This window comes from Lepisma saccharinum, chromosome 1, assembly GCF_977018435.1.
Source record: "Lepisma saccharinum chromosome 1, izLepSacc3.1, whole genome shotgun sequence".
Classification (NCBI taxonomy): domain Eukaryota; kingdom Metazoa; phylum Arthropoda; class Insecta; order Zygentoma; family Lepismatidae; genus Lepisma; species Lepisma saccharinum.
Genome location: NC_139229.1, coordinates 145,631,436 through 145,653,920, shown reverse-complemented (window position 1 = coordinate 145,653,920; position 22,485 = coordinate 145,631,436). Strand labels below are relative to the sequence as shown.

The window sequence follows — 22,485 nt, the reverse complement described above, 5'->3', positions numbered from 1 at the left end:
AACATGGAATTAGAGCTATGCTGGTCTAGTCGGTAGGGTGTCTGAATGCCATGTGGAAGACCCAGGTTCGATTCCTGGGATCGGAATTATACCAGCCTTGTCCCTGCAAAAATCGGCTCTGGGGCTCACACAGCTTCAAATAAATTGGTACTTTGGGGCAACCCTGGAGGGTAAAGGTGGCCAGTGCATGATGCTGATCACATCACCTCCAAAATGGCAGAGATCCACAATATGTGGTGAGGCCCTACACATCCCCTAAATGTGCCTTCATGGCATGGTGCTGTATGCAAGGGGAACTTTACCTTTTACCTTACGTAATATGGAATGTTTATTTGCAGCAGTCTGTATATTGATTGCTGTCCTTAACTTCATTATGCAGCAAGTCTTTTTATAGTTATTTTTTTATTTATGATTAAACGAATTTGCAGTTGCATCTATATATAGATGATTTATTTTTGGACACACTTCCCTTCAACGTTGCTGCAAGGAGGGGTTAATATATGTTGTTTATATTTGCCTTTAATGAGAACTGAAAACTTTGTTTTTGCATTGTTTATTTCTCAGTATTTATTCTGTTCTCTGGTCACATTTATCAGTTTATGAGGTTTCTTAACTTAATCCTCCATCATAGTTTTTCTGCATTCTAGTTGTATGTACAATTGTATGTCTCCCAAAGTTCTATCAGAAATCCATCTTTTGCTGTGGCTCAAGTGCTTAGGGTGAGAGAGCAGGCAGAGATAGGAAAGAATCAAAGAGTAGCACTTGCAAATACAAATAAAGAAAACAATAGCAGTTCCCCCTTCACTTTAATAGCTTAAACCACCAGTTGTGCTGACTTGTTCACGTACTTTCACCATCACTGCGACTCTTTCTAAAAAGATTCAAGCTTGCATATTAATACCTAAGTAACATCACAACTCATTTTTTAAATGGTAAATGATGTTCACAACAAAGTTTGGGATCCATGGTGGATGCGGTAAACGCAGTTTAAGTATTACCAACGAGAAGTTCCATGTTTCCACGTTGCAGAATTCGAAAGTTTTTTCCAATGAATGTTGAAGACTCCCTGCCTTCATTCACTAAGGATATGGCATGGTACCACGTCACTTCTTTGTTAGTTCCTGGGTGGCAGTAGTTGCATTTTCTCACATTTGGTGGTGCTGGTTTGTTTTTCCTTGCTTTGGATGTCTGCTGTGCTTTCTTCTTTCTGTCACCGAGAGGCGTTGCTGGGTTGTGCTTCTGTTGCGTTGTGTTGATCGGTGTGGTGTAGTTCTGTTATTTGCAGTTGTGAGCCTCCGAAATCAATAAAAATAATAAAAAAAAACTCCAATTGTGCAAGGTGGAAACATGAAACTTCATGTAGGTAAAGTTGGGAATGTTTCAGAGAAATGAGTAATTTTCACATATAGATGACTGGTGCAATTCTTCCCATAAGTGGAAACATTCTGCTTTGAAGCAAAATAATTTTACCCATTAAAAATCTGCTGAGAATGTTTATGAGGGTTTATTAATTACAATTGTCTTCCCCTTCCAGCTCTAATAAATTCAATCTCTGCTAATGGGTATCAGGTGGTTGTTGGAAGCAGTTCAGCTTCTGCAAAATCAGATATGCAAATAGCAAACATACAGGTAAGTTAATCTGACATTTACTATATAAAAAAGAAGCTCTTAATTGTTATTCAAGCTCACTGCATTTTTTCTGTGCATTTGAATCATATGTATATTAATTTTTTCAGTGAAAGAAAATTGTTAGGGTCATGATTGGAGTATTAGGTATTAATGCGGTAATTATTTTTTTCAAGCAATAGGGAGCTCATACAGTTTCTATAATAGCTTGTATCCTACCTATCATACACAAGTTACATATTCATTCTGCACCTTTTATGCTTCCCAACAGTAATGTATAAAATTGAGGTGAAGGCAATTAAAGATAAATTAGGATGATTAAAGTACTTGATTTTGCAACATAATGACTTCAAATGTTGTGGTAGACTAGTACTGAGCACGGTGTTGATGTATAGGTCGGTACTTGCCAGTGTCCAGGTGTCTTTCATAATCTGCAAAGATATCACACAACATTTGTGTGTAGTTTTCATTATATTCTATGTGATCAAAAGTATCTGGACACACCGTGAATTGTGTATCGTAAAGGGTGACGCAGTACTTCCATCTACCATGTGGAATACATGGTCAGCAATGTCAGTAGTCTGCAGACAGTGTGAGACAGCAGTATGGGACGGTCTGAGGAACTCATGGCCTCTCAACATGGTCAGGTGGATGGGTGCCACTTGTGTAAGAAGTCTGTGCATGAGATTTCCACCCTCCTAAAAAACCTCCCATGTTGACCTCCAGACACCGTTGAGTGTTGAAGAGGGTCGTACAGCATAATCGTCAATCATCCATCGCCACCATCTCACAGGAATTCCGAACTGCATCAGGATCTACTCCAAGCACCATGATTGTTCCGCTCGAGGTGCAGCAACTTGGTTACCATGGCCGAGCAGCTGCCCATAAGCCAAACATCAACAGGCAAATGCCAAATGCCGCCTCGCGTGCTGCAAGGAGTGTCGAAACTGGACCATAAAACAGTGGAAAACCGTTGTGTGGAGTGATGAATCATGGTACCCAATGTGTTGATCCGATGGAAGGGTGTGGCTGTGGCACGAATGCCTGGCGAACGACTTCTACCAGTCTGTATAGTGCCGACAGTGAAATTCGGGGGTGGCGGGGTTATAGTGTGGTCATGTTTTTCCTGGAAGGGGCTTGGACTCCTTGTTGCTTTACGTGGCAATGTTTAGGTACAAGCTTACATTGACATTTTAACCACACTCATGCTGCCTACCATCGAAGACCAGTTCGGGGATGACCAATGTGTCTTTCAACACGACCAAGCACCCATCCCTACTGCAGGGCTTGTGGGGGAGTGAGTGGTTTGACAACAACAATGTCCCACTGGCCTGCACAGAGTCCTGATTTAAATCCCATGGAACATCTCTGGGATGTTTTGGAATGCCGAGTTCGTGCTAGACAACACCGACCCACTTCGATACCTCTTCTCATTTCTGCGCTCCTTGAGAAACAGGCTGCCATTCCCCAGGAAACCTTCCGCCACCTGATTGAAAGTATGCCTGTGAGAGTGAAGGCTGTCATCAAGGCTATGGGTGGGCCAACACCGCATTGACTGCCAGTGTTCCCAATGGAGGGTGGTCCAAACTTGTACTTCATTTTCAAGTGGGTGTCCGGATACTTCTGATCACTTAGAGTATATTGGAAATTATGCGAAATCCATTATTTTCATTATTTTGTTAACAGTACGAGGGGATAGGGGATGAATTTTGTGATTAAATAATTATGAATGTTTTAGAGCAAAAATTGGTTAGATTTATGCAGCATAGCTTCAATTAACCCTTTCAAGCCGTATGACGAAATATTCGTCATGCTTGGAAATTCCCCAAGGACGGGAATGTTGGAAAATGTTTTTCTTTTTTAAAAAAAGTTGTAATAACACGATAAATGCCAATGAGGGCTCGTTTTATTCAGAATTTCCAAGGCTTTCGTTCGGTAAGGAAAACATATCGATGTGTACCCATTTTTGGAAGCAACAGACCGAGGAATTTAATTTTTTTTCTTCCTTCTTCTTTCAAAGTTTGGCTAGCTCCCATTCGGTAATACTCATCGATCTGGGCAAACCACCACCTGTCGCTGATTGCCCCAAGTTATGTAATGGCGAATACATAGTATCAAAACGATAATACAAATAGTATTTTTTTTAAAAAATGAAGAAGAAGAAGAAGAAAACTTAAGGTCAAGGAGAATGTTTATCACAACTGACCGGAAACTCCTGTTCCAAGTTATATAAAGGCGAATACGTAGTATCAAAACGATAATACAAATAGTATATTTAAAAAAAATAAAAATAAAAAACTCAAAATCAAGGAGCATTTTCATCGCAACTGGCCGCAGTGACATCATCAGAAATGCGCCCATCGATCAGGGCAAACTGCCACTATACAGTGATTGCCCCAAGTTATATAAAGGCGAAAACGATAGTACAAATAGTAAATTTTATAAAAGAAGAAAGAAAAAGAACTCAAAATTGAACCCATTGGCTAATGCCCATCGATCAGGGCAAACCACCACTAGTCGCTGATTGCCCCAAGTTATATAAAGGTGAAAACGACAGCACAACAATTAACCTGGCGACGCAAGAATGACGTCAGAGTCTACTCGGCGATGACGGCAGATGTGAGGTGAAAGTTTGGAAAATAAACCAAAAAAGATTCCATGTGTTTTTTTTTAATTCAGGATCCTGTTTATTAAACTTTTATTACCAAAACATTTGTTTGACGAAATATATGTCGTCCGTCCTTGAGTTACTTCTGGCATCTAGAGGCCCTGCCCCAAAAGGGTTAAAACCTTTGTTCTGAAAAGTATGAAATGTATTAAAATGTTTCAATTTCCAAGGCTTTCGTTCGGTAAGGAAAACATATCGATGTGTACCCATTTTTGGAAGCAACAGACCGAGGAATTTAATTTTTTTTCTTCCTTCTTCTTTCAAAGTTTGGCTAGCTCCCATTCGGTAATACTCATCGATCTGGGCAAACCACCACCTGTCGCTGATTGCCCCAAGTTATGTAATGGCGAATACATAGTATCAAAACGATAATACAAATAGTATTTTTTTTAAAAAATGAAGAAGAAGAAGAAGAAAACTTAAGGTCAAGGAGAATGTTTATCACAACTGACCGGAAACTCCTGTTCCAAGTTATATAAAGGCGAATACGTAGTATCAAAACGATAATACAAATAGTATATTTAAAAAAAATAAAAATAAAAAACTCAAAATCAAGGAGCATTTTCATCGCAACTGGCCGCAGTGACATCATCAGAAATGCGCCCATCGATCAGGGCAAACTGCCACTATACAGTGATTGCCCCAAGTTATATAAAGGCGAAAACGATAGTACAAATAGTAAATTTTATAAAAGAAGAAAGAAAAAGAACTCAAAATTGAACCCATTGGCTAATGCCCATCGATCAGGGCAAACCACCACTAGTCGCTGATTGCCCCAAGTTATATAAAGGTGAAAACGACAGCACAACAATTAACCTGGCGACGCAAGAATGACGTCAGAGTCTACTCGGCGATGACGGCAGATGTGAGGTGAAAGTTTGGAAAATAAACCAAAAAAGATTCCATGTGTTTTTTTTTAATTCAGGATCCTGTTTATTAAACTTTTATTACCAAAACATTTGTTTGACGAAATATATGTCGTCCGTCCTTGAGTTACTTCTGGCATCTAGAGGCCCTGCCCCAAAAGGGTTAAAACCTTTGTTCTGAAAAGTATGAAATGTATTAAAATGTTTCAATTTCCAAGTATATTTATCAGTATTGGTGTTAATCGGTAAGTGTATCAGTATTGATATCATTATGGACCCAAAGTGGTGTAGGCTCAGCCCTAGGGTAGACTGATGAACATCACAATACCATCGCAGTAGTGAATTGACGATGTTGATACCAGAGATTAATATGCATTCAGCAAATTGTGTATATTATATTAATATGACACCTTGTATAAAGCAAAGAATTTTCTTTCAGGGCAAATTGTCTGGCTATGGAATTGAGGACAAACTTCCCACAGTAGCATTAGTTGCTCATTATGATAGTTTTGGCATTGCTCCAGTAAGTACAGCAAAGAGTATATTTCTAATAACGAATGCAATCTTTTGTTTGGATTATCTAGAAATGAAGGTATAAGATTCTGTCAAAATTCTTTGCAAATGTCATGTTACCACAGTACCTCAGATTTGGTTGATTTTTGACAAAATAAGGTAAATTATCCAATAGGGTGATATTATTTATTTAACAAAGTGTACAGCAAAGTAAAGTGACATAACATCACTTTTTCAACTTGTATCACATGCATTTTGTGCCAGAAAGAGTTTAATTGTGGAGGGGATTCCTGACATGCTTTGGGTAACAAGTTTTGTAATTCACCCTCTTTTGAAAGGTGTTTCAATTTGCAAATTTGCCCCAGTTAACTCATGCCAGCTAGAGAAGTAGTTGGCTTTCAGTTTGATATGATCTTTGACTGCTCCTTCAGTAATTGCATGCTTATATTGCCTTGCAGGACCTTTCATTTGGTGCTGATTCAAATGGCTCGGGAGTGGCAATGCTCTTGGAACTTGCGAGGCTCTTCTCTCACCTTTACACAAGCTCTCGGACACATGCACGCTTCAATATTCTCTTCCTCCTCTCTGGAGGGGGTAAATTCAACTACCAGGGGAGCAAGAAGTGGTTGGAGGACCAATTGGATGGGGTGGAAGGCAGTTTGCTACAGGTAAGTTTTATGAAAACATTAAATACCAGAATTCCGACATTTCGGCCACACTGCATTTGAAAAAACCATTTTGGAGCTGAGGTTTTCTTATAGATAAGCAGGAAACACACTTTCCATGTAACTTTGGCCAGTGCTTTCATACATTCATTCTAAAAAATACTGTATTTTTTGTGGGTAGTTAACATTGAGTGCACATATTTTGTTATGAACAATTACAAATTACTATAATGAGAAAAATTCCCATCAGGTTAATTGTCAAAGTTTGTTTATTTAACCCTTCATGGGTAATGCTAGAAGAATTACATCAATGGTCGTGCATGGTGCAAGATACCAGGTTTTTAAGGTTTGCTAAATTAATGGTCTAAAATCCTCAATAATTATGATTAGATTTTTTCTTTCAACGATTGAGATTCTATAAAATTAAACAATTGAAATTTTATAAAATTATGAAATGGCACTCTTCGTTAGTTGGGCATGGAATGGCAGACTGGATTTTCAGTAAAAACTAGGTACGCCTGTAGTTGCGCTTGGACTCGCAGCAAGGGGCTTCAACGAACCCTCCCTAGCAGCTCGAAGATCTTGCTAACACAGAAAACAAAATTGTGGCATAAAAGAGGAAGGTTAGAAACTCCCCTAGACAGAGGGTGTGTTGGCAAGACAATCATTGATAAATAACAACATTAAAACCACACACCCGGAACTAGAGACCGTGCGCAACCTACGCAAGGTTAAGTCTACTTTATGCTCAGAGAGGCTAATTGGGACTGGACCTACATTTTAAAGTTAGAGCCGAAGATCAAATCTGGGAACCCCTAATTACAAGGGGATAGATTACCACTACACCATCCGGAAGGCCTTTCATATGAAATGAAATCCTATCCATGGAAAAGAATAAAGGCTCACACATGCTGCATTTTGAAATTCTTCGGGAGTGCCTTAACCAGGATTCATAATTTGTGATATTTCACACAAAACATTTTTAAGTGTTCATTCATTTATTTTCAGTCATGATTAAAGTTCAATAGCATTGATAATGAAGATGTAACACTTATTTGTTGGTTAAAGCATTACAGGTATGGGTGTAATTCCACTTAAGTGCACATACTGATAATGTGCGAATTACTCACAATTAAATATAAACTAAAGGCTAAAAGATTAAAAATCAGCAACTTACTCACACACGTAAGTTGCTGATTTTTAATCTTTTAGCCTTTAGTTTACACTTAAGTGCACCCGGAAAGTTAAGAAATTTCAAATCAGTGGGAACTGAATTGAGGAGTGCTACTTTTAATGAAGCACCATGAATACTTCAGTGTTACTGTTCCTTTTCAGTTTGTAAATTTATATTCTATACTCATCATTGTGAGTAAGCTACACAAGTACAAGGCTCATTCAATATATAACCGCAGATATGTTGTAACAAATATTTATTACAAGCCCCAACAGATCTACAGTACTAAGTTTCAACATAGTCCCCCCCGTCCCTAGTTCAATACACCTATGCCAGCACTTGATAAGGGCACTGATTCCACAGGAAAAAAAAATATTTTGGACGCGTGTGTAACCACTCGTGCACCGCTGACTGGACTTCGTCGTCATTCTGGAATCTCGATCCAGTTAGTCCATCTTTCAGTGGGCCAAAGGTGTGTAAATCAGAAGGTGCAAGATCAGGCAGATATGGAGCTTGGGGTAAGCACTCAAACTTTAGGTCTTCAATGTCAATGGTAGACAATGTGACACTGGCAGTGTGTGGTGTCGCATTCTCATGGAGCAAAAGCACATCAGTAGACACCAGACCATGTCGTCTCTGCAGAATGGCTGGTTTCATTTGTTTTATCGCGAAAGGTTGGAGTAGGTGGTACTGTTTACAATATGACCTCTAGGCATGTAATGTTCAAGAATTGGCCCCTTGTGGTCCCAAAGCAAAGTTAACATGACCTTTCCAGCACTCCATTGAGCACACACCTTCTTCAGTCTGGGAGACGAAGGATGTCACCATGCCATTGTTGTCCTCTTACGTTCATAGAAATTAACCCAACTTTTATCTCCAGTGACAATACAATGAAGAAATGCCTCACCGTCAGCTTCATAATGGCGCAAAAGCTCCCTGCACACATCAACATTTCTTTCCTTCATTTCTGGTGTCAAACATTTTGGAACTCTGCCTCGCACACACTCTTGAACCTCAGTATGTGATGACTGATATGGTGGGCTGATCCTACACTTATTTCCATCTGGGAAGCAATTTCACTGACAGTAATTGACACTCCCGTATTAAGTCCTCTACTTGAGCAATGTTGCTTTCCGTGACTGCAGTAACAGTGCAAGCTGGATGAGGAGAATCTTCAACACTGGTTATGCCCTGTTTGAACTTCTCAGCCCACTTGTACACTTGTGATCAACTCATCCAGTTGTCACCGTACTGAACTGTCATGCGGCAATGTATTTCTATCAATTTCATGCCTTCACTCAACAAAAATCTGACGACACTCCACTGCTCCAGCTTGGAGCACTCCTCTAAGGTTGCCGCCATCTTGTGTAACTGTTTCCAAGCATCCCGTGCCAGCCCCAGCTATCAATAGCTTACAGATGCCTTCACAAAATAACAAACATATAACAATCACGGTCCTATTTTAGATTTTTTATACTACTTTTTCGGTTATTCATTGAATGCACCTTGTACAAGGGAATAAAGAAATGTTCAAGGTATTTTTTATTCTTGTGTTCTCAATTTCTATATATATATATTAGGTGCATCCAGAAAGTAAGTTTCCCACTCGCCTACACATGACAGGCCATGCGTATTGAAACCGGTTTTGCACATGCATGCGAGGCACATGCCCTGGCTAATGAATGTCCTAGAAGATGCCTCCCGAAAGTCATCAGTAGCTACGCGGCAGTGATGAAACATGGCGGCTCTTATTCCATCTCCCGCCGCGTGCGAGGTTCGTTCGATGATCAAGTTCTTGAATGCAAAACATACAGCCGATGGAAATTCATCGTCAGCTGCGCCAGACGTCATGAGCAAGCAGATGGTGCATCGTTGGTGCAGGACATTAATTGAAGGACGGCAAAATGTGCATGACGACGAGTGCAGTGGGCAGCCATCGGCCGTTATGGACGAGCTTGTGGACCAGGTGCAGCAGCGCATATTGGAGGGTCGTCACGATTACGGAACTCGGCATCTTTTCCAGCAGATTTCTCGGTCATTGTTGCACGACATTGTTACCAAATGCCTCTTGTTCCGGAAATTGTGTGCCCGGTGGGTGCCGAAACAACTGATGCCCGAACACAAAGGAAAATGCAGGGGCACAGTGCTGATATTTCTGCAGCGTTTCCATGGTGATGATGACTTTCTCAACCTGTTCTTGCACCTGAAAAAGTTCCTGTCCGGTAAACATTTTCACAGAGAGGAAGAGGTTCAGACGGCTGTCACACAGTGGTTCGGCACCAAGGTGGCGGACTTCTACGACGCAGGTATACAGAAGTTGGTCTCACGCTATGACAAGTGCCTGAATTCCGGCGGGAATTATGTTGACAAAGTAACTGGACAAGTTCTGTATCTGTGGCAATAAATCATTGAATGAAATAATGTTTCCTTTTTGTGCACGACCCCAGGAAAACTTACTTTCTGGATGCGCCTAATACTACATCTGCATATACAGTATGGAAAAACTTTAGTATTAAAACATGCTTTGAAATGTAGTTGGTTCTGTTTATTTTGTAAATCATATATAGGTTCTTCATATGGCTGTAGTTTCTGTTTGTTGTGATTTCCAGGATGCTTCATACACATTGTGTCTGGATAGCGTGTCTTCTGGTGATGGCTTGTATTTGCATGTTTCTAAACCTCCAAAGGAAGGAAGCCCAGGAGACATACTTTTCAAGGTTTGTAAGTAAATGAAATCATGAATGTTTACAATTTTTTAAGTTTAAATTGTGTGTAAATGAATGTTGAATATTCCAGAAGAAAATAAAAAGTTGAATGTTTGGAAAAGGCATTCCTCATTTGATAAATAAGTATTCAGCATGTCCAAAAGTATGGAATTAAGGGATGGGGCCATTGGTGGAGAGAATGTTATGTAAACATTGTTACCTGATAAACTAGTGGAATTTGTACTCACAAGAACATAGGTGTTCTTTAAGGTGCCCATGTGTGTGTCATCCTCAAGAGATCTACCTACAGTGCTGCTACAGACTTCTCTGTGTGAAAAGACTTCTAGAGGAAAGTGCTACAGTAAAGTTAATTATTGTGCTCCCCTGTGCTTTGCACCATGCCATGAAGGTGTATAGGGAGTGTGGAGTTAGGGCCCCACACTTTCTTGATCACGGCCGAAGGTGGGGTGATGTGATCAGCACCATGCCCCTGGCTGCCTTTAGCCCCAGAGTTTCCTCCAGATACCCACTTTGTACAACACTGGGTGGTCCCTGGAGTCGCTTGAACAGGTGGAGGAAATCCCAGTTCTTCCCTGCTGGAGATCGAACCAGGGTCTCTTGAATGGTAGTCAGATGCCCTAACGACTGAGCTACCGCAGCTTCATGGAAAGTGCTACAGTGGCTGTGAAAAAGCACCAAGTACTGAAAAGGAGAATTTGCAGTGCATATTTTGGGGATTCCCAAAATGTGCACCGTGGCACCCTAGGGTGCTAAGGGTGCCGTGAAGTGAAAAAAGTTTGGAAACCACTGGCATAGGTAATAAATCATATGTTTGATAGCCGTAGTGGTTCCAGACGTTTCAGACACTGCAGTGGTTGCAAGAGTGGCTGAACTGTTTCCGCTTGGAAATCTTCCTCTCTGAGAGGTCACGAATGTTGTTTTTCACATTTTTACAGTGTGCAAAGTCTTGTTCAGTTTTCACATTTTTATTGTTACTTGGATAGGACTTAGCATTGAGCAGATGTCAACAAATATCTTTCCTAGGCTTAACTGCTAAATTTTTCATTTTCAGGAAATGAAGTTTGTAGCTAGTCAGCATTATCCAAATGTAACAGTGGACACTGTTCACAAGAAGATTAATCTTGCAGACGACCTCTTGGCTTGGGAACACGAGCGACACAGTATTAGGCGGCTGCCTGCATTCACCTTATCAGCATTACAGGTATTACTTAAGTATATTTCATAGTTATTTATTCTTGCTTGTTTTGTTGTGTGCTGAGTTTAAGTTGTTTCATGTATGATGTGAGATACGTGATGATTTAAATTTAAGCCAGACTGTGGTGGAGTGGTCAAGTTCTTAGCGTGTAGATTGACTGGTGGCAAACAAACTTTTATTATGCTTCTTATTTAGTAGTGGTTATTATGGGATTAAGGGTCAATTCCTCAGAGTGAAGAGGGTTTTGGCTGGTCTATGTCCTACATCTACCAACTTGGAGATGAAAACAAAAAATATGCCAGCATTCAGCATCTCTTATCAAGAAAATAGTTATGTTAAAGAAAAGAGAGGGGGGAAGAAAGGGGGGAGAGGGAGAGAGAGAGAGGATGAATAAGAAATCTCTTCATTCTATCCATCTAGGATTTTTTTTTATCGTGGGCAAAAAAATTGAAAATTGCCTGTAATTTTCAAAGATGATGCTCGTACTACAGCTCTTATTTTAGGGGATTTAGTTTGTTCATTAGGAAGGGAAGTGCAGCATTTCTGATATACCGTATCTAGTGTGTTTGAGGAAAGGCACATATGTCACAAAACTGTGATTTTCTCTCGGTGTTCATCTAAGTCACACTGAATCAGTTTAAAAAAATTATTACCTATGAGTAAAAGTTTAAATGTGCAAAAATTCTAAACAATGGTGATCCAACATATATATCATGTCTGTAGTGTTTGTTATCAAAAGAGACTGTCTGCTGTAAAATTGCATTTTTTTACTTTAGTGCTTCTTCCCGAACAGCACATTTTTACTGCACTGTGGAATGCAGTGTGTTTGTGCCAGATCAAAGAAATTTGCAGTTTTTATTTCTGGGAACTGGTGCCACTGATAGATGGCTATAGCATGGAAGCGCTCTATCTCTTCATGTAATTATTATTATTATTATTATTATTATTATTATTATTACAGACCTTCAAGGATTCAAGGCGATCTACAATATTTGACACGAAGGAGATGGTGGACATAGAACGTTTGACACGCAACACAAAGATTGTTGCTGAAGCATTAGCGAGGCATATTTATAACCTGTCAGTAGAAGAAGTCTTCTTCAACGCTTTGGTAAGCAAATTTTTTAATATATTTATTATATTGTTCATAATAGTGTGCATGATGGATCATTTTGGAAATAAAAATGTATTCCGAAACCTACCATTTAGAAGTAATTTCCTGTTGGAAAAAGCTTCGAGAATTAAATGCACTTAATAGACAACCATTCTGAAATTACTGAAAACAATAAGAAAGCTTGGATCAGGATGGGATTTTTTTTTTCTGGTCCTGACTTTTATTTTTATGTAGTTAAGCAGGGAGGGACTATTGTTGTGATCACAAGTGATGAAGAGAGTCCTCATTCCGTGATGATGTATTTGAGTCCTCATCTCTTGTTTAATTTCCATATTTATGATGGTAAAGAGATTGGGGAGTGGACTCCACTTTAAAGGGTGTGGGAATGATCAGGGAAAAGGTCATGAAATTTTGTTTGCATCTTTCCGCAGCATTTTTGCATTCTTCTTCTTAAATCACAGTTCCATCATGTTATGAAAACAGTGTAATTTATTTTTTGGTAGATTATCCTTGTAGTCAGTCATAGAAGAACAAAATAAAATGTATTTCATTCATTTTAAACTCTTGAAAAACACACATGTAGAATGTGTTGAAATGTTGAATAAAAAAAAGGTTAGTCACTACACGAAAAATACACTTTTTTATTAGTCTGGTTTCACAAGCATTAAAAATATTGAAGCCTCTACCAACTAAGCTTTGGTAACTTGCTTCCGAAGGCAGCCAAGCTATGGTTGTGAGCAATGTGGCTGTGGCTATGAAGAGGGAAATCAACAGCTGTCCTCCCTGTCTCTTTCGAGTATGGACAAACTCCATAACCTCCTTCATACTCAGTGGCTCTTGGCAAAGGATGCCAGTATCAAGACATTTTGTTTGCTATCGGTTCCTGTGTTGGTAGCCTTGTTTTGTGGGCATTTTTGCTATCTCTGTTTACTGTCTATGAAGCATGGTTTTTCATTCTGGTCAGTCTGTGCATGATAATAAGTGCAGAAGAGTGTGTAGTGGACAGTTACGTAGACACCCAGAAAAGTGGTTGTCAAATCTCAATAAACAGAAATTCTCTTCGAAGTCAACAAGTTGAAAAGGTATATTAGTGCAACATTTTTCAATGAAGTAGCTAGCCATAGTGGTCCATAGAGTATACATATGCATGTCTAACTTCTTTTTCGATATGGCTAATCTTCCTATCACAGGATAGAAATGAGGAACCAGTTACCATTGTGTTTTATTTGCATGAACCTTTATGGATGAATGAAGACCAAATGGGGAGGACCATGTTTAAGTTCTTGTTCTGTCTAGGCAGCAATTGCTGAACAGTGCAACATTCTTAATATTAACATCAACATGAGAGAAATAATGGAATACAGCTTGCTATCTCACAAAGATCTGCACTTCACAGTATCAGTTGCCTTGTTTTAATATTGTGGATAAAAAAGTTGTATGTCCACATCTTCCTTTACATAGTACTAGATAACATTCATAAGTTTTGTAGTTCGCAAGGCCTGTTGAAGATCAAAAGCTATGAATAAAAGAGTATTAGTTTTTCACGTCTTCATTAGTGTCTGACGTGTTTTAGCTTGGCATTTAAGGGCACCTCCTTTTCTTGTTGAAGTTTCAGTATTTCAGCAGTATTGTGTGGATCATTCTTTTCAAGTTCTTGATCATAGCATCAATTTTTTTTTCATAGAAGTTGCACTTCCTGGTGGTTGAAATCTGATAAGGTGTTGTTAACTCTCTTACAGCAATAATACTTGCAGACTGGCTTGTGTGCTGGCTAATTGTCTTTCAGCTAATCTACATAGAGTGAATGCAAAACGTGTATGTTGTTGAGTCCCACAGGAAGATAATTCCGGTGTGAACTTTTTGCATGGTTGTTGTGGCTAGAGACAGTCTGCAAGGATAAAATGTTTTTCAAACACTCACTTTTCAGAAATTCCGTGTATATTGTATAAAGCTGTACAGCAGACCTCATATCTCTGAACAATCCATCTGAAAGTTTGGCTTGGTAAGCTCTTAACATAAGATCTTTTAACATTCCTATTTTTCACGATTTTCAATAAGTATGCATTTTGGAAATCGTAAACTGCAATTTTCCAGGATGCATAAAAATAGCATGTACCTTATTAAGGTCGACTTTTGCAAAGCATCAGCAAGCGCAATGAGGTCCGAGTTGAAGATCAGGCACAATTCTCTTTGTGGTTATTGACATGTATTCTTGACCATTCTGCTTCCATTTATTGACATTTAACATCCACTTTTTGGGTATTCGAGATATTTTCTGTGCATAAATCTTCACTACACTCACTCACCGTTATGCACAGACTAATTCATCAGACTGGCCAGAATGCCAAATCACGTTTCATATGGAAGGAAAGCAAACAAAAAAAGCAGCAATACCTACAAAAACAACTCGGATACCAATGGCAAACGAATGTTCTTGACACTGGCATGCTTTGTCATGAGCTGTTGAATGGGGAGGGGTCAGTTGAGTATGCCTTCATGCTCGGAATTAACACTGACTCTTCTTACACCAGGGAGGGGGCTGTTGAGTTTGCTATTCATACTCAACAATCATAGCTTGGGTATCTTCAACCCTGTTTTATAAGGTTAAGCAGGGGGAACTCACAAAATATTATGCCTCAGTCTTGGTTTCCATGGTTCATAGTTTCAGACAATCGGAAAATCACCAGATGTTGAGTTCACCCTTTGTAATTTCATAGGTTATTACATTGTATTGACATATCTTGTAATTTTAAAGATGTAAACTTAATTGTTTTTTGTAAGGAGCATCCATGGAACATATTCGAAATTCCACCATACCTGCCTTATTGCAAGCTTCCTCTTTTGCAGGGAGTGGAAACTGAATCTCTTGAAGCCTGGATGGACTTTTTGTCTTCTCACCCAAGGTCAGCCCAGCTGCTTGCAGAGAAACACAATCCAGTCGTTATAACATTGCAAGATGTCATGTCAAGGTAAGGAAAAAATTATAAAATTTTGAAGTTGTAAAAATGTGCATATTAAAAAAAACATATTTTTCTTAAAGAGATAAGTATAGATAAACTACCACCCATATATTGTAATATGTATTTATCCGAGAAGGTAGATCACATCATAACATGTAACGTTTGAAGAGCAGAATTTCTGTTATACTTGGCAAATGTTTGGTGGGCCTGAGTTCCAATTGTGAAATGATTTTTTACAGACTGGATTAACAACGAGAATAGCTTACTGGCACACACAGCATGAATAACATACTGAAAAGTTAGGGAAAACTGTGCACAAGTATGAATCAAATATGGGCCTCTGACATTGTGTACCAGTACTATCTAACTTCATTTTAATTGTATAAATATATTTTCTACATATGTCTGTGTGTTGTGCCCTTCATGTGTCTTCATTTTGTACTGAATTTTCATCATGACAAACACATGCATCCACACCTTAGCCATGATTTGAATCTGTGCTCTGATACTCCACCACGAAGGTTGGAGCACCTCTAAGCTACAAAAACAACCCTGGCCCTTCCCACATCTTTGCTATGTCCATTTGAAATATGATACTACTTCTTGCAGTTACACACAGATCTAAGTACTATAAATTGTGGGAGGCTTTGGCTGGTAGAGTAGAATGTCAAAGAACCATGTTCGATCCATTAAAAAGCATGTTTGAAATACATTTTATGTTCTGATAAGCGAATTGGGATTGGACCTACAGTTTAAAGTGGGAATCTGCTTCTGTGCAAGGGATGCCGGTAGTCTGTGTGCATGTGAAGTACTACACTTGTGCGGGATGTAACAAGTTATTGGCAAACATACCTTACTTAAAAATGTTACGTATTGAAATTGTCATATGATTAGAATTTCATGGCTTTTGCATTATTTACATTATTTTATTTCTAGGTACCTCAAAGAAGTGAAAGTGAGCTATTTGGTGCCTGATAAAAGAGATCCCGAATTTGTATTTTATGATGTCTCCAAGTCTGTGGTGAATGTATACGGGTAAGCATTTGTTTAGCATTTTTCACATTTAATGCATTACATATGGTACAGTGGTGGTTTCTCATACGATCAAGGTAGATACACACAAACTCCAAACATTTGTCTTTGTTTCTTGTCTCCTTTGTACCTCTTTTAGCTTAATTACGATGGTGAGGATGGATAATGATTAGATATAATAAAATGTAAGATGCAACAAACTCCTACATCCAATCTGGTCAAGGCATGGATGTATTATTGTGTTCGTTCCATTATTTGTTTCAACAGTTCATTTATCCTCATTGTTGCAATTAACTTAAGAGGTAGAAAAGTGACATAAAATAACCAAAATAGAAACAAAGAAGCTGCTGTGGTGTAGTCGGTAGTGTGTGTGACTATCATGCGGGGAGACCCAGGATAGGTGATAAAAGGTCAGAATTTTTCCAGCCTTGTCCTTGCATAATACAGTTCTAGGGCTCACCCAGCCTCAAACCAGTGGCTAGTTGGGGGGGGGGGGGGCTAATGGTTTCTAGAGCATCACCTCAAGAAAAACTCAAGAAATTATGCTTTTTTTTTTTTTTTTTACAGTAAAGTGAATTTACATTGTTGTATGCAGGTACTGGGATTTGATAGAATTGAATATTTGGAAATCTAAAATTGTATTATTTAGTTGTGGTTAATGCGTGAAGTTTTGTAAAAATATTAAAGTACTGTGGTTTCCCCATCCAGGATGAAGTTTGAAGCATTAATTTTTACATGCATTAATAATAAAGTAAAAATTATAATAATAATGCCGAGGTAGCTCAGTGGTTAGGGCATCTCACTACCATGCGAGAGACCCAGGTTCGATCCCCGGTGGGGAAGAATCGGGATTTTTTCCACCTGTTCAAGTGGCTCCGGCACCCACCCAGCATCGTATAAAATGAGTACCTGGAGGAAACTCTGGGGGGTAAAGGCAGCCAGGGACGTGGAGCTGATCACATCATTCCCATCTTCAGCCGTGATCAAGAAAGTGTGGGGCCCTAACTCCACACCCCTATACTCACTCCTTCATGGCGTGGTGCAAAGCACAGGGGAGCACTTTACATTTTTTATTAATAATTAAAGCAAGTCTAAATCTCTTGTTAAAGTACAGCTTCAATTTTCATCTTAACTAGCCTTGTAGTAGGGGTTTTTCATTCAATAAAATATATATTTTCTTAATTTCCAACTATACCTAAGTAGGGGGCTATTCCATAAATGTATGGAAAGAGGGAAAAAAGGTCTAGAACAAGTCATGAATAAGTAAAGAATTTCGGATGTGTTATTTTGGTAGATACCCTGAGATTCACAATATGTGGGGCTCTACCACCACATCCTCTAAATGTGCCCTCATGGCACGGTGCTATATGCGTGCGGAACTTTACCTTGTACCTTACCTTAGAAGTTATGAAGATCTTAAGTTAAAATCAAAGCACACTTGGCCACCATGGTTTTCTCCAAAATTTTGACTTTATGTGCATCGAGTGGTTCTGAGCTCACTTCCCAGATGATGTATAAATGATTGTCTTCTTCCTTGTATATTTATTCACTGCAGGGTAGCATAACATTAAACTCAACTAGAAAGCTTGGAACATGGCTTAGGTCTACTCCAATGTTTTGGTCCTATGCCACCATTGACATGAAAAGCCACAGGTGAACCTCCTGAAATGCCTTCTGAATGTAAAGGATACTTATTGTTAGACAGGTCACATCCTAATCAAAACTGGTAACTCTCACTGTTACCAAATTTTAAAAAGATCACCTGTGTTAATTGTTGCACATTGCTGCGAGAAATGCATTCATGAAGCTATCATTGATTTTCATGTCTTGTTTCCATGACAGTAAGTTTGTGAGACATTGTCCACATAAAAACAAACTTTCCATGAGTAACTGCAGTTCGTGTAAGCATAATTACATTTCTAATCCTGATCTCCCATCATAAGACACTTCTTTCAAAGCCAAAAATATAAAGATGGTTATTGTAGCAATATGTAAAACACAAGATTTAAATTATTGTTGTTTTATATTAAAATTGAAATCGTAATATTTAATTTTTATCAAAATAAAGGACCCCGAGGGTCCCGGGTTTGAATCCTAGCATTGGCATGGGTGTTCTTTGTGAGTGTGCCTTCATCAATTTCATCATGTCATCACTCATCCTCATCATCGTGATTAGCCAACACTGGCAGAAAAGTGATGCTAAATAACAAACTTCAAGCAAGCAATCAAGATAAAGTATGAACAGTATGGTATATACTCGTCTGAAAAGTAAACAAGAAGGTACTTCATGAAGATGTGAAACCTATCTGTGCTCATGTTTTGGAATAAATATTATTGTATTTAGTCAGAATTATTGTATTATTTCAGTGTGAAGCCAGCTGTTTTTGATCTCTTCCTTACCATTGCCATCGTAGTCTATCTCGCTGTCATATATCTTTTCATACAGGTAAGGTTGAAGCTCCTTTTTTAGAATTATAGATATTATGTGTAGAGATTAAGCTTAGAGGTGTGTACAATTTCATAAAAATAAAGTTCCCTGTCTTTTCCATTTATTTCCGACCAAATCATTAGAGTAGTTATTGTTCAAACATGTCTGGAAGGAGGTCACTATATTTTAGCTTAACACTTACAATTAATTAATGTCTTAGTTAACCAATGTGAAAGTAATAATGTGAAGAAAGACTGAATAGGCAGTAATTGACTGTCCTGTAAGGGGAGGAAAGGAGTGAGTTCCCATGTAATACTTTGGAATATATTGACTAATGATTAACAGATTTTTTCCTAAAAAAATCATCATAACAATCATAGTATAGGGTGTCCCAATAAAAGCGACGGATATAATATGCTGAATAGAACACTTTTTAAAGAAGAATGACATAATTTTTACATTATTACTACGGGTAAATGCTCCGATTTAAGGATGCCAAGTTTGATTCACGCAACATGTTCTAACAATACCTTTATCAGTGATTATTGAAGCTTAGTTGACATGGAGGGTTACACAAAGGAACATCGAGTTTTGATAATGAAAACTCATTTCAAGAATGGTGGGTGTTATACAGAGACTGTAAGGAAGCTTTGTGCAATCCTTGGATGTGGGCCTCCCCGATGGCACAGTGGTAGCGTCACCGACTTGTAATCAAGAAGTCCCGGGTTTGATACCCGGTGGAGGCACAAGTGGTTCGGATCCCACTTTAAACTGTAGGTCCAGTCCCGATTAGCCTTACTGTGCATAAAGTGGACTTAAAACACAAACTCAATCAATCAAAGCAATCCTTGGATGTGAATGTGCACCTAGTGAGAGTAAGTTTGCAAGTTGATCAAGAAATTTGAGGAAACAGGTTCGACAGCAGACATTAAAACACCGCGCTCTCAATCTAGCCGGTCTGTTGAGAACATCGTTATTGTGCGTGACAGTGTTATTGCAAGTCCAAAGAAAATCTTTTATTCTTAAATTGGAACATTTACCTGTTGTAATGATGTAAAAATATTTGCCATTTTGTAAATATACAATATATATTCTTAAGCATATTAAATCAGTCGCTTTTATTGGGACACCCTTTACAAATAATACATAGTTACATTACAGTAAAATTTAGTACTATATTACTCTAGCAAACGGTTCTCAAAAATTACAACAAGAAAGAGGTAAATACCAGTAACCACTTGTTGTAGTGGATTTTTACATAAGTTTCAAAGATTACCCCTTTCATAGAGTATTTAATGTACAATTTCTATTCCTGTAACTACTGGCAATGCTCAGTATCTCTACTAGTCATTTTCATTTTTAGGATGTTTAAGAAATGCTTTTAGTGCACTACTGCAAAACTGTTGATTTTTTTTCCAGAAAAACTATACATTTTCCTTACATTTCAATGACTTTTCCAGGTTGTCCAGACTGGTGGACAGCATTAGTGTAATTCAGGATTTGAGCCTTGGTTGAAACCAATTTGTAGATTGCATAAAAGAAACTGATGAACTGTTTTTTTTAAGGCTTTATTGTTTCATTACTAGAGACATGCATATTTAGTTTTTTGACGAAATCTGAAATAACATATTCTAATGTTCATTTTTCTGAATGGTGTGAGGTGCATTTTTCTACCCTGTTTTGTCACAAAATGATGCGAAATTAACTGTAAAATGCAAAATAGACTCTTAAACACGAAATTTAGTGTTTATTTACAGATTCGACAATTTCTGAAGTTTGATTTTTATCCTGTGAGTTATGCAATTCACAGAAAATTGATTAATTCTGCTGTAAATATTTAAGAAGCAAAAATGGACCCCTTTATACAGGAATAAACTTAATATTCTTGTAACTACATAAATGTGCTATTAGAAGGGATATGTTTATTTTGTGTAATAAGCATAGTTTTTAAATCAAATTTAGAATTATATTCAAAATTTTAAAACCAAAATGTCATTTTATATGCTGCTTTTTCATTGCTATAACAGCAAAATTTATTTTATTTACCTAAAATATGTGTGTGTATTCATTACATATTTATAGGTGTTGCTATTCTTTTCTAGTTTTTATAAACTTCATTTCTTGCCGAGACCTTAATTCAATGGTTCAAATTCCACTATATCCTGTAAGTCATGTCCTGTTTAGCCTGTTTGTGCATTTGATGGAATCAAAAGAAACTTTAAACCTCAGCAGTCTAGTTGGTAGGGCATCTGATGGTCATGTGGGAGCCCTGCCTTCTATTCCCTTTCTGGATGATTGCACAACATCCCTGCATGACTCGGCCATCCATCAGTGTGTATCTTAGATGGCCGTTGGGTGGCACTGATCACAGCACTTCCAAATTGAGATTGTGTGAAGCCCTACCTCCACATGCCTCTGTGTTTTTGATGCGCTGGGAAGAACTCTGCTTTTTACCATTATTTTACATCAAACATTTGTAAAGGAACTCCATAGTCACTAGATAAAAACTAGATTATCATAAACACAAAAAATGAACAACTGAAATATGGACAAAGCCCCCTCATGGTGCAGTGGTAATTTTGTCACCTTGTAGTGAAGGGGTCCCTGGTGGAGGCTCATAGTGGTTTCGATTGTTCCAATTTGCCTATCTGTGCACAAAATGGACTTAAAACAAAAAATTGAAAAGAGATGAAAGAACTGGAAAATGTGATGTTTTCTTAATTTGTCTGTCATATTTCATGTTATTCTCTCATCCAGTTTACCTTTATGTTGCCTGTAGAAATTAGTGTTTCATCGCTGTTTTACTTTGATAGGTAACAAACTATCAAACCAGCTGTGAATATATTTGCATAGATATTCTGATTAGATTTTACACATTGCTGTGTACAGTATGTCATTTTGATGAAACTAAAATTTCAATTGAGCTTATCTTTTTCATTTCAGAACTTCTCACTTGTTTATTCAGCAATATCAAGGTTTGCTACTGCAAGCAAGTCAAAGTCACAGTAGTAGTAGTAGTAATGGATCATACCAAGAAACAAATGTGATCTCCGTTCACCTTATATTTGTACCCTCATCTTCCAATGTACTTTTATGCCAACACATTTTGTGTTATGTGCTCCCTTTAAAGTGCCTTTCTATTGTAAAGCTGTACATTTGTAATATGTAATCATGGAGTCATTTTTTTGTTACTGTTCTGTTCCGTAGCCCTTTTTGCTGCATATTTTGTAAGGACTGTATAATGTCTTCAATTATGAGTAATAAATATTTTGAATTGTCATTCACGAAAGCTGATTGTGTGAGTGAATAAAGCAATGGTATCTATGAATGATACCTTTCGGTAAGTTGCTATGGCCTCTACAGGGTAGACATAAAGTCTGTAAACAGGCAAATATGGGCATTTTGAACAGTTTCTACCATTAGTAATTACATGCTTTATGAAATTAATATGAACATGATGTGGTTTTGCAGTATTGCCATTGATTGTATCACATTCATTTGTGATGTATTGCTTGATA

The 22,485-nt window shown here is 38.1% G+C and overlaps 1 protein-coding gene across 2 annotated transcripts in view; it reads left to right on the top strand.

The window, feature by feature from the left end:
* LOC146002201 (BOS complex subunit ncln) overlaps window positions 1-22,247 on the top strand; it is a 32,925-nt gene extending 10,678 nt beyond the window's left edge. For both annotated transcript variants that reach the window (XM_083139921.1, XM_083139926.1), the window contains exons 4-13: window positions 1,535-1,629; window positions 5,600-5,683; window positions 6,132-6,341; window positions 10,122-10,229; window positions 11,290-11,439; window positions 12,395-12,544; window positions 15,395-15,516; window positions 16,444-16,542; window positions 18,907-18,985; window positions 21,911-22,247. In XM_083139921.1, coding sequence (XP_082996047.1) covers window positions 1,535-1,629; window positions 5,600-5,683; window positions 6,132-6,341; window positions 10,122-10,229; window positions 11,290-11,439; window positions 12,395-12,544; window positions 15,395-15,516; window positions 16,444-16,542; window positions 18,907-18,985; window positions 21,911-21,976 — 1,163 coding nt within the window. In that variant the 3' untranslated portion in view covers window positions 21,977-22,247. The remainder of the gene's footprint in view (window positions 1-1,534; window positions 1,630-5,599; window positions 5,684-6,131; window positions 6,342-10,121; window positions 10,230-11,289; window positions 11,440-12,394; window positions 12,545-15,394; window positions 15,517-16,443; window positions 16,543-18,906; window positions 18,986-21,910) is intronic.
* The last annotated feature ends 238 nt before the right edge of the window (window positions 22,248-22,485 follow it).